Source organism: Pseudorasbora parva, chromosome 1 (genome assembly GCF_024679245.1).
Source record: "Pseudorasbora parva isolate DD20220531a chromosome 1, ASM2467924v1, whole genome shotgun sequence".
Classification (NCBI taxonomy): Eukaryota; Metazoa; Chordata; class Actinopteri; order Cypriniformes; family Gobionidae; genus Pseudorasbora; species Pseudorasbora parva.
The window spans coordinates 16462627-16477530 of NC_090172.1; the positions used below are offsets into that span (position 1 = coordinate 16462627).

Genomic DNA, 14904 nt, shown 5'->3' on the forward strand with positions numbered 1-14904 from the left:
AAGCTTGTATTAAGACACTAAATAGGGCAGCCGGTCTCGGAGCCCTTCCTGGCTCCAAAGCGAACCACAAATTTCCAATGTAAGCCTAGTCTCTGCCTCAGACGTCATGCCGAACGTCTGAGAAATATGAGACACTTTTCTGGAAACACTTCAGGAGTGTCAAAGTTGTCATCTGATCGGTTGAATTCTACAGGATGTCCGCGAGACGAGTGTTTTTCATTCGTTTTTTCCACGGTCCGGGAAACGAAAGCCGTGACGCCAAACTCCCTCGTGGAAGAAGAACGCTGTCGTGTTTATAACTGTGACAATGAGCGCTTACCAGAATCAACTAAAAGCTGGATTTTAAAAACTATGTTAAGATCACGGTTCCATTGTTGCAGTAAATTTCTCATTCTTAAATTATTGGACTTTTACATGTTCCTGCCCCTAAATATGATCAAGAACAAATCGAACTGTGATTGGTTGCGTTACATGTCAGTCAATGTCCTCTTGGCCGGTCCTCAATTCATTAGACCTCTGCCATCAGTCTGAAGGTCTGGATTTGAGAGACTAATATAAGCATGTGGTGAAAAATGGAACTGCAGAGTGCTCTCATAGAGGGCCACTGGGCTAGATTTCTGGCTGCCCTGCTTATTAGGTGAACACCCCTTACGTAACCTCGCCCCAGAAAAAGATAATATCAGTCCGCTTCAGATATGTGTCTAATGGGTCCTGCACACTGTGCGATTTTTCAAAATCCTTTGCAAATGTCCCTTGTCAGACTGTACGAACATGATCGCCGTGTCACACTGTAAGATTTCAGTTTACATTAATGTCAGACTGCACGATAGTTAAGGCGCGCTAAAAACGGACGCGTGCAAGAAAACTCACCCGGAGTTTTATATCATCAATGAATGAGGCGTTCAGGGACAGTGAGCTGCATTACACGCCGGACTGAAATGCTGGCTACAAAGAAATCTCTAGTACTCGTTTTGGTCATAGTTTGTCTTGAAAAACCGAGATATTTGACTGTCGTCGTAGGAGAAGTCACACTGCAGGATTGTGTGCCAAATCTTCTGACACTGCCAGAATTTTGTCTGAGGTAAAATTTGATCGCAGCGCTCATTAATCGGCTGCCGGTGAACATGTCAAACTAAAGACCAAAGACGTCAGATTTTGGCCTTGGATCTGAGAAATCTTTTAGGATTTGCTAAATTTGTCCCAGACGGCCAAATTGTGGCCAAAATCGCACAGTGTGCACCCGGCTTAAATCAGGTTAGTAACTTGTTGGCATATCTGTTCTTCCTATGTGGAGAAAAGTATCAAATTAATGAGAGTATAAACCCTTTAAACGTGCTTATGTGAAAATATTGTATATACAGTAGTTGTGTTGTGTTGGTTATGTTTGTTCTGAGAATAGACATTACTTTGTTTTCCTCACTAATTCCTAACTTGTAATACTCTAAAACAACATTCAGACACAATAAACAATTCTAAGATGGTATTCTATGTGTTGGTTGTGTATACTAAAGTCTGTCAATCAACATTAGAGTGCCACCCCCAGGCTGAATAATGCAAGGACATTAGAATTATGCGTGTGTCTGATGTGTTCAGCGATTAGGGTATAAAGCCCAGAATCGACCCTACCTAAATTCATGGCCAGGAGCTACTACTGAATGGAAGTGTCATAACATTAGTCAATATGAGTATATTGTAAGTCTTTTGACTTGATTTTGTGTGTGAAAAAAAAAAAAAGAGCTAGAATTCTGACCCTCAAAGACCTGTTAAGACTCGATCACACAGAACGTGCTTTTTAGGTTCGAAAACCCAAGGCGCACTGCACTGCCTTTTTTGTTTTTTTAATTTTTAGAAAAGAACAGTGCTTTGTTTTTTTGTTTTTTTTTATGTTTCTAGGCAACCCCCGAATCAGCTGTCCTTTCAGTCAAATCAATGTAACGGTCAACACAACGGAAGGCCCACCACTCCATTCATTTGCTTGCACAACAAAAAAATAAACGCAATGACGTTGGGCGGCTCGGAGCGCTCCTTCAAAAATGCGAGGTGCAGCAAGTGGTTAAAACGTGAGGCGCCCAGGACGCATAAGCAGCGCGCATAACGTTCTCTGCCAATCGAAATCCATTTAAAAAAGTCACCTCCCACTGCAAAAACACGTTCTGTGTGATTGAGGCCTTAGTCTGCCTTTAAAATGTCCACCTCCACTCCTTTTATTATCCTAAATTAGATGCACCTGTTTGAGGTTGTTAACTGCATAAAGACACCTGTCCACCCCATACAATCAGTGAGAATCCATAATATTTGTTAATACCAAATATTAACATTGATTTTCTCAGGTGTTCAAATGCTTATTTGGAGCTTTATCATACAAATAGTTAAAAATCATACATTGTGATTTCTCTTTCTTTTTTTTTAGATTATGTCTCTCACAGTGGACATGCACCTACAATGACAATTTCAGACCCCTCCATGATTTCTAAGTGAGAGAACTTGCAACATAGCAGGGTGTTCAAATACTTATTGTGTGTGTGTGTGTGTGTGTGTGTGTGTGTGTGTGTGTGTGTGTGTGTGTGTGTGTGTGTGTGTGTGTGTGTGTGTTACAAATGTAAAAGTGCAGCTTGAACATTCTGCTAAACCTCTCACATGTATCTGAAACGGCATTATGGAGAGTAAATGATGACTGAGTTTTTATTGTGTTGTTATTTTACTAAATGCATTTCAAGAGTGTGCTGAAATGTATTGGTGCTACCAGTAACATTTGTGCTTTTCCCAGCATGGAGATCTTTTGTTTACTTTGATGTATAATGCATTGTGACTGTGACCTTGTTGGCAAATATCGGCCTGAAATTCCCACCCTGTGAAAGGACCAAACACATCGGTCCCAGTTCAGTGGATGCATTCATGAATAAGACATGACCCATATTCCCATCCAACATAGAACGGCCGATTGAACGGTACGTTTTTAGGGGAAGAAAAGTATGTCGGGGCTTAACTGAGGCAAAGGTGCTTTAATGCGAAGCTTGTTTTTGACGCTTGTGTAGTCTGCCGCAGCCTGATATCTTACGGCGGAATACGTATTAGTTTTATGTCATTATTCATGCTCAAACGATGCTGCTTGCCCACTGGCTGAATGTGTAGTAATTACTAAAACTCTGCTTCCTTCATTTATATTAATGGATAAATATTTGTTTAGGGCTTTCTGTTCATAATTATAACATTTTCTTCATTCCAGGTGCGGCTCGAAGAGAGAGCAGGGTTTTTTGAATAGCATGCTTCCATCTACTCGTATTGCGTTTGCAGTATACTGGTCCGTTATGTAAGATTTCTGTACACACAGAACGTCAGATGAGAAACGGCAGACTATAGCAGCTCTCTGTGTGCAATACCGAATAACACACTGCATTGTGCTCCACTTGACCTTCCATTCCAGTGTGACGAACGAGCCGGAAGTCATTTTTAATCTTCCTTGACTCATTATTGGATTGGACAGCCTGAGTTAAGACATTTTGCATACAATTTGATAAAGGTAAAATAATCATTTGTATTCCCACAATGACACATTCACACATAATCCTTATATAATATACATCTCATTTTCAAGTATAAAAGCAATTTATTTGGTTTTAACGCCTTACATTATAATTAATATCTGTTTTATCTCTAGGTTATGGGTAAAAGGTCAGGTGCTGAACAGCATCTGATTGGATTAGATGTAACTACTTTTTTACTTTTTGCTAATTCATTTTTTTATTTTTATTTTTTTTTTTATGTGTAGCACTTTGGGATTGTTTTTAACTATGAAAAGGGCTTTACAAATAAAATATATTATTATTATTATTATTATTATTATTATTATTATTATTATTATTATTATTATTATTATTAACTATCACTAGTTATAAAATAAAACTTTCATAAATGGAAAAGATCTTTGAAATAAACAACAAACATTATTTCATCAAATTATCTATTTAAATATTGTTCTTGACCTATTAACTGATCATTTGATTGAACTGATTTATTAATAACATAGGTCCAACTTAGAATTTAGCTTTAAACACATTATTTCTGACAGCTAAGATTCAATCCAGTAATAACATTGCTCAGTGTTGTTATGGTTAGCTAAAACTAAAACTCATATTTAATTTGAAATTCAAAATTATTTGCGCTAACTGACATAAATCCGTAATGAAATAACATATGAATAGATGAAAAATTCCAATATGAAATGTGGCTTTGGCACCTGTACATGTAAAACGACTAATGCTAAAACTGAACTGACTAGCAACACTTTATTCTGATGGTCCCTTTAGACATTCTGTTGACTATAATTAACGTTGCACCTACATGTCAAAAAACTCTCCGTAGAGGTTAAGTAAACTGCTTAATAACACTCTATTTTGATGTTCCCAAACAGACATTCTACTGACTATATGTAACTTTGCAAATCCATGTCAACTTATTCTATTAAACCTAATCTAACGGTCTATTGATACTTGAATAAGAGTTAGTTAACAGGTACAGATGCAATGTTGCTTATAGTCACCACAATGTCTAAAGTGGACCTTCAAAATAAAGTGTAACCATATTTAATATGTCTAAAAGCAGTAATACAAGGACACATTTTCAAATGTCACAGTGGCAACTGTTTTTCTTCATTAATAAAGTATTAAATAGAATATTGTGATACATGTTGCTGGCGTATGTTCCTCAGACCCACAGATGGCAGGGAGATCTGTGAGATAAAGGACATGTTATGTTGTGTGTCCTGTAACATTGCCCTCAGTCTCCCCTGCTGTTCATATCATATCTTTACAAGCAGGCAGTATAGACTGCAGTGTGCACTGCGCCATATGCAGTGAGCACTAGGCCTGTATTCTGAACATATCCAGAGAGATTTGCAGACTTTCCCCCTGATTGAGTTCTGCCGTGCTGCTACGATGTGTGTGCGCGCACGCATATGTGTGTGTGTGTGTTCTAAGCGACGTGCTGCTATTGTGTTGCAGGTTTTATCAGGCCTGAGCTGCAAACAGAAATACTCTCCCTCCAACAACAGATGTGGCCACAAAGGAGCGAGAAGGAAAGAGAAAATAAGAGAAAGCAGAGGAAAAATGTTTTGCCAATAACCATGCAAATGTTTGGAGGTGAAAAGCACATTCTTCTCTAGCATTTCTTCCATTTTAGGTCCGGTAGGTTCTTCCTCAGAACGAACTACCAATTTAGTAGCTGTGTTTTATAATTTCATTAAAAGATAAGTCAGGTAAAAGCCTTTCAGAACACAGAGACATTGGGTTTGAATGGAGAAGCCAGCAGTTTCACTGTAAAAACAGAGCGTTTTCATTCAATTTTCTCCAAACGGGCCCTGCCACATCCAACACGGCCTTACAGGGCCACTTTGTAAGAAATGTTGTAAATGTAGCATAAAATTAGAGTTATATTGATGATGCTGAAGCTAGCGAGCGGGAAAGCCCGTCTGCTAATTAGAATATTAATCACCCCCTTTAAAAAGCTCCAAGGTCAATGAAAGCTGAAGGAGCTTTTACATTTTTCAGGCTCCATCCGCGGGACGCTTTTCTAGAAATAAAATACAGGCTGCACTGGCCAAATACTCCAGCTAAAACATGTGGAGAAAGAAAAACATACTGTACCAAACAAAATGTTTTTTTCATGTTTTTTCCTCTTATACTCATCAAGACTGCATTTATTTTAAAAATTGAATAAAAACAGAAATATTTAATGTAATTTATTCCTGCGATGCAAAGCTGTTTTTTAGCAGCCTTCGATTTAGAAGAAGAATGTTTCTTAAGCTGCAAATCAGCATTGTGTAATGTGTAACATCACAGTGTCACAAACCCTGCTTTGGACTCCAGTTTAGCTTTTAGTCAGTTTGTAGTTTTCTTTATTGATTAGTTTCATGTATTTGTTCCCATATGTTTTTGTTATGCTGGTTTGCCCTTCATCCCTGCATGTATCCTGCGTCCCAATTCACATACTATCCATACTAAATAGTATTCGAAAAAAATAATTGTTATATATCCCAAATAGTAGTATGATGAAAAGACTATTTCAAAGATTCCCGGATGATTTACTATTTCCGGTCAGAATTCGAAGTGCGGATCGACACACTCTAACGGCTGATAGTGCCCACAACCCATTGCGAGTTGGACGAGGATTCAAATACAGAATTTTCCATTATTTTTGAGAAAACACATCCAGGCCAAAAACGGAATTTTCCGGGTTTGCGTGTTTTCACTGTTAGAGGCTAAGGGGCGCCAAGGTTATTATAGTTTTGCTTTTTGAAATAAGTTTTTATTTTATTATCGTTTTCAATTTTGCTACAAATTTCAGTTTAGTTTTAGTTAGTTTTACAAATGGTTTTGCTAGTTTTAGTTTAGTTTTTATTTTGCAAATACATTTCTATTTAGTTTTTATTTATTTAGTTTCAGTTTTAGTAATTATAGTTTAGCAGAGTTAGCATAATGAAGTGTAGAGACCAAATCAAGGTTTTTAATTTCAGCAAAGTTTAATGTTTGCACAGATTAGAGTTTAATCTTACTAAACATCCTTAAGTGAAATCACTTGATAAACAAGCATTATTGTTTAAACCCAGGACGGTCTTACAAAATATGCATAAAGTTGGGTTTTCACCTTTGAGCAAAAAAGCTTGAGTCAAACTATGACCTATACAAACAACGATCTGGAGATTAAAAATGAAATAAATTATATTTTGATATTAAAAAATTATATTTGATATTTTTGACATAGATCCTCTGAGTATTAGCCTATCTTAAAGAACAAAATAAATACAAAGTAAAATATAAAAGTAAAAATTATAAATTCCAGACAAACTCATTCATAACAAAGATGAAATATTGTTAAACAATTAAAAGCTTATTTTAATTTCTTCAGTAGTACAATGTAGGCTAGCAGTGTAAGACCACAGCTAAAGTCATCTGAATACAGCCAACACACACCGTTGTGCTGTGTGTGTGTGTGTGTGTGTGTGTGTGTGTGTGTGTGTGTGTGTGTGTGTGTGTGTGTGTGTGTGTGTGTGTGTGTGTGTGTGTTGTGCTATAATTGTAAAGGGGCCCAATGTCTTCACTTATCTAGTAAAATATTATGATAACTGACTAATAAGGATATATGACTTATTATATATAGTTAAAGTAGTTTTTAACTTATATAGTTAAAAAGGCTTATAAATCGGCTAAAACATGTTTTTATTTAAATCTATTGTTTTGCACGTTCTTGGGATGGGGAGGTTTAGGGATAGGGATTGGGTTAGGGGATATAAAATATCATTAACCTGATTTAAAATCAATGGAAGTCTATGCAATGTCCTCACTTATATAGTGAAACAAACGTGTGTGTGTGTGTATCCTGGTATTCCCTACTTTGTGGGGAAATGTCTCCACACAGATAATAATATGATATAATGTAAATGATTATGATAACACCTTTGAGCCTGTCAATATCATGCAAACATGAAATCTCAAACGTACAGTAGGCTAGTCCTTGCTACTAGTTGCTGACTTTTGCGCCTGCGTCTCTCGTCGCGTAAGAAACGGCATTCTAAAACAGTGAGCTTAAGTTAAAAGAAGTTCAACGTGCATCTCATTACCTTGTGTTATTTCCCATTTCACTGCCACGGACGCATTTGATTCTTTGTGAACTGCCGTTTAGCGATGTGTTGCCTGTCTGCACGTGTTCGTTACTCAGATCACTTCACGCGCAGTAGCGCAATACAGACACTCCCTCAACCGCCACAGTCAGATTTTCCACCACATTAAAGATATTAATAACGAAAACGAAAATTTATTTTTGCTAATTATTATTTTATTTCAGTTCGTTTTTTAGTAAGAGTAGTTAGTTTCATTTAGTTTTAGTTTTTTATTTATTCAGATTTTTTAATTTTATTTCATTTTACGAAAATGTTTTTTGACCAATAGTTTTAGTCTTAGTTTCAGTTTCCGTTTACGAAAATAACCTTGAGGGGCGCTATTACGCATCTTCCGAATGAGTACTGAATCTCCTGATCAAAACACGCACGAGTAAGACGGAGTAAAACAAGCAATCGTATGTAATCATATGTAATTATTTGCATGTGAAAAGTAATGCGATCATCATTATCATTAAACATCATATGAATCAAAACTGCCTATAGTGAATGAAATGTGGACCCAGGACAAGCGAAAGGACTGCTTACACATTAGGGGTGTTGGTGGACTCAATCTACTCCATCTGTGTTTGATCATCTCTGAATCTAATCTGGATACAGTCTTTCACAATTACGTGATTTTCTCAGCTTTTTGTTCAAAATGTTGCTTTTTTATGAAATGTACCCATATTCAAGTGTTGATAAAAAATGATTTTTTTTTTCATTTGTTTGTTTTGTTTAAAAGAAGGGGGTCAGCTCTTTCTTTTGATAAAATTGCATGCTTAGATATTCATTAAAAAATATCATATGAGGCTGTTACATTTTCTTCACAAAATTGTACATTATTTTAGGTCGTAGTATAAGTAGGCGAATTGGGATGCAGCATCACACTCTTGAGGAGGTACTTATTTTAAAAAGTACTTTGCAACCGCTAAAAAGGTTGCTCTATATCGTATGAATATGTGTAGTATAATCCGGACATACTAAATTTTTCATGTTGTCATTGTCATGTGACCAACGGCATCAGTTGCATCTATTTCACAAATAATTTACAAATGCCATTCGCAAATCCTCTCCTGTGGTCTCATGAGATAGATATTTTAATATCATATTCTATGTACACTTCAGAATCTCAAGGGAAGTAGCGGCTTATCCAGTTACTTTTTGCCTACTTTTATGAGCACTGTAAATTCAGACATGCTTCTTTTGCTACAAAAATATTTCAAATGCAGCCTTTTGTGTTTTTTGCCTTTCCCTGTGTTTGGATTTATTGTGTTTTGCTTGTTTCCCGTTGCCTGTCATTTTTGTTAAAGGGGAACAATTATGCAAAATTCACTTTTATAAGGCGTTAGAACACAGATGTGTGTCCACTGTGTGTAAACAACAAGCCTATAATGGTAAAAATCCATCCAATACTTTTTTTTTTATAATCCCCATCAATCATTATCAATCTTTTATAATGCGCTGTTAGTATAGACACATCCCTGTGTGAGAAACACACAGACCATTTCTGTTTACTCGCCGTCTGACCTATCTAGAGTACTACAATGTTTGTGCCAAAAAAACATTACAAATGTTTTCCATATACTCGAGTCTCCATATACTCCCGGCATCCGAGCCACTGAGGACACCATGGTTGGATTTAATTTTTGAAGGAAATGTGCTGAAGATTGTTGGTAAAATGTTATATATTTGCGCAAATCATTTTAAACATGATTGCTTCACCAACAAGGGTCAGTACAGTGCCGGATTTGCAAAAAAGTTGTTTCTGGAGGATGGTCAATACCAATGATTTGTGCTCCAACTTCATATCCAGAACAAGTAAGGATGGCACTTCATATTTTGCCAATTTTTGCACATTTCCTTTCTGAAGGAACGTTCTAGAATGCTATATGGCTAAAGTTACCATAGTCTCTGTCTGTATTCAGTTTTATCCCGAAAACGCTCACAGTCTGTGTAATTCATAAACATGCATTTTATCATGCACTGTATATAGCAAGGTACACACGTCCCCACATAAGCACCTATACAACAATTTATAGATGAACATAACGGTACATGCTAGTACAACAACAAGCTCCACAACAACTAACGATTCATAAATGTCTCCGTTAACCATTCCGAAATGTCCAGGTGCAGTCTGAAAGTTGCAACCTCTTTCTGAGTCTCTACATCAGAATCCGACTCTGGTTCAAAGATGTAAGGCTGATTATTCAGATTATTTCTGACATTAAGGCTGAGTGAGATTCGCCTGTTTTGTTGTTGACGGAGTATCCGAAGCTTGTATAAAAAATGGATCCGCCTTCTTCTGGAAGGGGGGGCGGGGAACAGCAGCTCATTTGCATTTAAGGGGACACACAAAAATGGCACTTTTTTGCTCACACCCCAAATAGGGGCAAATTTGATAAGCTATTATACACGATCTGTGGTGTATTTTGGAATCTTCACATACACACTCTGGGTACACCAGAGATTTATATTGCATCTTGTCAAAAGGGGCATAATATGTCCCCTTCAGACATTTTACACTGAATTTGGATTCAATTCTGAATCACCAGCATTACACAAAGGAATACATTTTAACATGTATTGCAATAGATATTTTATATTGTAATACTGTTTTACAATATAACAGTTTTTACTGTACTTTTTATTAATATAAATGAAGCCATGGTAAGCATAAAAAAGCATTTAAAAAATCTAAATTGTTCCAAACTTTTTACCAGTATTGTACTCACTGAAGAAATATACAAACAGACAAAACAAAGAGACAGACAAAACACGTACCTGTGATGGCTGGAAGGCAATGAGAGAGTAAAGGTTAGCTAGTGTTATTCGTCATAGACCTACCACGTAAAACAGTGAGTCGTGTCGTGGCGCTCGTCTCCCCAACACTGTTGGAGGCGACGCATTCGTAAATGGCTTCATCGCGCGGTGTCCGCAGCGGCTGGATTCTCAGCACGGAGCCCGATCCATCATCGAACTCTATAACCTACAGGTGCGAGAGACAAGATATGTTACGCGAGTTTTTTTTTTGCTCACGATTGACGACGGAGAATCATGCTTTTACAAACACACACACACAGACACACACACACAGACACACACACACAGACACACACACACACACACACAGACACACACACACTCACACACACACACACACACACACACACACACACACACACACACACACACACACACACACACACACACACACACACACACACACACACACACACACACACACACACACACACACACACACACACACACACACACACACACACACACAATTCATCCTGACAAAGAGCTCTGGACAGACAGAGGACCTTCATTTACTCAACCTGATGCAACAGTACGAACACAGGACATAGAAACACAAAAAGTCTGGTTAAGGTCTTCAGCCGGGCTGTGTTTTTTTCCCCTTGGAATTATTTAGAATCACTGATATGTTGGTGTTTTCTCATCCTGAAGCCCAGTGCAAACTGATTAATTTTTCCTCCTTTTTTTTTTCTGTGTATCCTAAATTAGGTTTAATCGACGTGGCATCCTCAATAAACCGTCTCTCGCGTGGTACCCAGAAACTTTGAATATTCCGATCTAATATGATTTCTGACCTATAAGGTTGCCAGAATAATAATCATACACTGTTTGTTAAAAGGCCAGAGGAGAACTGGCACCCCGACTGTGGCTGGTTTCTCCCAAGGTTTGTTTTCTCCATCATGCCCTGAAGGAGTTTTGGTTCCTTGCCACTGTCACCTTTGGCTTGGCTTGCTCAGTTGGGGACACGACTTTATTTGTAACGAAATATACAAATAAAGTTAAATAATTTGTTCTTATTTAATTCTATAAACTATAATACTATATCACTATTATGACAAATTTAAAGCTAATCACTGTTTTCTCCAGAACGACTATACAGCCAAATCAATTTGTTCTGCAATATTGTCCTGTTTAACACTGTGAAGCTGCTTTGAAACAATCGTATATTGTAAATATTGTAAAAGCACTATATAAATAAAGTTGATCAATTGATTGATTTATGTTTCTTATGAGTTTATACAATATGAGACTTATGAAATATTTTATGTCAGACTCTCAGTTTAGCTGAGACTCTGGTCATGACTGACTATCCTTACAAAAAAGTGTGCCGTTTTATTCAAGTGTGTATTTTAAACTTTTTTTAAAAAGTTAACTTTTTTCCACTTATCAGAGAGATATACTCTTTCCCCCCACCCCCAAATAAGGTCACTATTTTATACATAAATCATTACCATAAATCCACTGGCTGTGTACATACAGTAGGCGTTAACTTCAAGTCTACTTAAAAGTACAGTTATAATATACGTAGGATACTAGGGACATAATACTATACTTTCAAGTTAACATAGTTAAGTTTGAGTATGATGTTAAGTTAATATAAATGAAACTTACAAAAAAGTAAAGTTACAAAACATACTTTAATTATAAAATGAATAGTTAACTGTGTGTACTTCAAAGTGTACATTATTAAACTAAAACTGTGCTATAATAGCTAGTACACTTACAGTATTCTTATAAGTTTACTTGTAGTATATTTGAAATACAAAAGTTTTACTTTTTATGCTCTAAACGTTTACTACTCTTACTCTTAAAGCACACTTAAAAGTATACTTTTATAAACTAAAAAGTGGGAAAATTGAGTTCCCCAAAGTTTTGAAATAGTTCCTTAGTACACTGCCTTTGTATATTTAACTACATAAAACATATGTAAACTTAAATGTACCTAAATTAACTTAAAGTATTCTTGATTTTTGTAAGGGTGGAAATCCTTGACAAACCCAAATATGCTCTTGTACTAATGTCTGCATTATGTTCCCGGGAAAAGATAATTGTGAACTGCGCAGTCTTTATCTCAAGGTCATTTCGGTAGTGGTATCATAACTGAATGGTTCCCTCAAACACGTCATCAGCAGCTGTGCTCCTTTTGCTTCTTCATCTGAAGGTCACCACAGCGGGACTGGCATGCTACTATTGACACTGTCATAAGAAATCCTCAGCTGTCAGTGAGCATGTCACGCTAAATGATTTAACACTGTCAGTTTTGCCCTGCCACAAAATAAATATTTTACAATGATGAAAATCTGCCTCAGATGGTAAAAATTATGCGTTGTTCACAAAGCCAAGGCCATGTGCAGCATTACGTTTTTTCTTTTGGACTGCAAGTAAACTGTGAACTACACTAATACTGCATATTCATTTTAGCAACGTTTTAAAATGAAAAATTATCCAGAAAAGTCCACACTACACCACTGAAACACGAATCACATGACCATTCGTGGACACTGGGTATGCGCATAGTGTAAACAGTTGCCGATTGTTGCAGATTGCTATAATAATAGCTTGCCTCTTGAACATGTTGGCGATTGCAATATCATAAAATAGTGTTTAACTGCACAGTGACTACTTAAAACAACAACAAAGTCAGCAAAGCTTGGAGATCATTGGTCAAACAGATTTGGCAAACACTCTATTTCCGCTTTTTGGTTTGCTCTCTAGAGAAATGTTCTCATTTACAGCGTGTTTTTGCAGCTGTGAGAAATGTGGCCAATCACAGACATGTTTGTTGATCTCTTGAAAGTAATGGCCAATCACAGGTGTTTAAGTTAGAATACAGTCACCGCTCAAAATGCCAGAGATTTTGATCAAACTGCTGCATTCTGCTCTTTCACGAAATCTCTCATTAAAAATGAAATACAAGATGTACGTAAGAGATTCATTATGCAGTGTAGACAACTTTACTGATTGTAATGGAACGTTGTGAGATCGCAAACTGAGATGAGACAGCTTTTTAGTGATTCAAGGCTAAATAGCTATAATCCATTGAATAAACGTATTGTTTTTCATGCTGCTAAGAGGAATGACAGCCAATTACACGCTGCAAAGTTTTAAAAGTGACATCGACATATAAATGCAATGAATCACTCTCAAAATTGACATTTGACAAAAATATGAAGACTCCCAAATAAAAAATTAAAATGATGTCATTACTGGAATGCAACAAGAATAGACCAGGGCCTTCTTTCTTTAGGGGTCTGAAATAGACCAGCCTCAGTGATCGTGTAAACCAGGGTTCTTCAACAATTTAAAGGGCACGGACTCCTTAGGCGATAGAGAATGAAAGGAAAGGTGTACAGGACAGTGTTGAGACCAGCGATGTTGTATGGTTTGGAGACAGTTGCACTGAGGAAAAGACAGGAGGAAGAGCTAGAGGTAGCAGAGCTGAAGATGTTGAGGTTTTCTTTGGGAGTGACGAGGATGGCTAGGATCAGGAATGAGTACATCAGAGGGACAGCACATGTGAGATGTTTTGGAGACAAAGTTAGAGAGGTCAGGTTGAGATGGTTTGGACATGTTCAGAGGAGGGAGAGTGAATACATCGGTAAAAGGATGCTGAGGTTAGTGCTGCCAGGCTGGAGGTCGAGAGGAAGACCAAAGAGGAGGTTTATGGATGTAGTCAAGGAGGACATGAAGGTAGACGTTCTGAGAGAAGAAGATACAGACGATACTACTAGATGGAGTCAGATGATTCGCTGTGGCGACCCCTAAAGGGAACAGCCGAAAGAAAAAGAAGAAGAGGACTCCTTAGGCAATAGAGACATGGAGCTTCAAATGTACTAAATCTTCAGATTTTAATTTTACTGTGAGATGGATAAATTACGGAGTATCTAAAATCAGTGTGGGTTCTCTTGTAATGTGCAGGTGTAATGTGTAAGTGAAAGCTCCACTATCTTTACATTTGCATTTATGCATTTGGCAGACACTTTTATCCAAAGCGACCTACATTGCATTTTAAGGTACACAATTTTAGTCAATTCTTGCTTTCCCTGGGAATCAAACCCATGACCTTGGCATTGCTAGCGCCACACTCTACTGGTTGAGCAACAGGAAAACACTAATATTCATTTATTCACTTTATTCGTCTCACAGTAAAATTAAAATCTGAAGTTTTACTAAATTTGCAACTCCATGTCTCTATCACATAAAGAGGCCATGCCCTGAAAATTGTTGAAGAACCCTGGTTTACTGGTTTAGTCACCGAGGCTGGTCTGTTTCAGAGCCATTGAGAAAGATGGCTCTGTTCTCCTTTTGTTACATTCCGGTAATGTGATGGTCAAATGATAGGGGCTTGACGAATCAGTGAATGTGTGCATTTTGCTCCATCTAAATTGAAATGCAACCCCTGGCGTTCTCAAACTAAAACGGGGTCT

General features: G+C 37.2%; 1 protein-coding gene across 28 annotated transcripts in view; it reads right to left on the minus strand.

The window, feature by feature from the left end:
* LOC137055698 (receptor-type tyrosine-protein phosphatase delta) overlaps positions 1 to 14904 on the minus strand; it is a 633917-nt gene that overhangs the window by 110061 nt on the left and 508952 nt on the right. For all 28 annotated transcript variants that reach the window (XM_067430762.1, XM_067430433.1, XM_067430164.1 and 25 more), the window contains exon 10: positions 10502 to 10643. In XM_067430762.1, coding sequence (XP_067286863.1) covers positions 10502 to 10643 — 142 coding nt within the window. The remainder of the gene's footprint in view (positions 1 to 10501; positions 10644 to 14904) is intronic.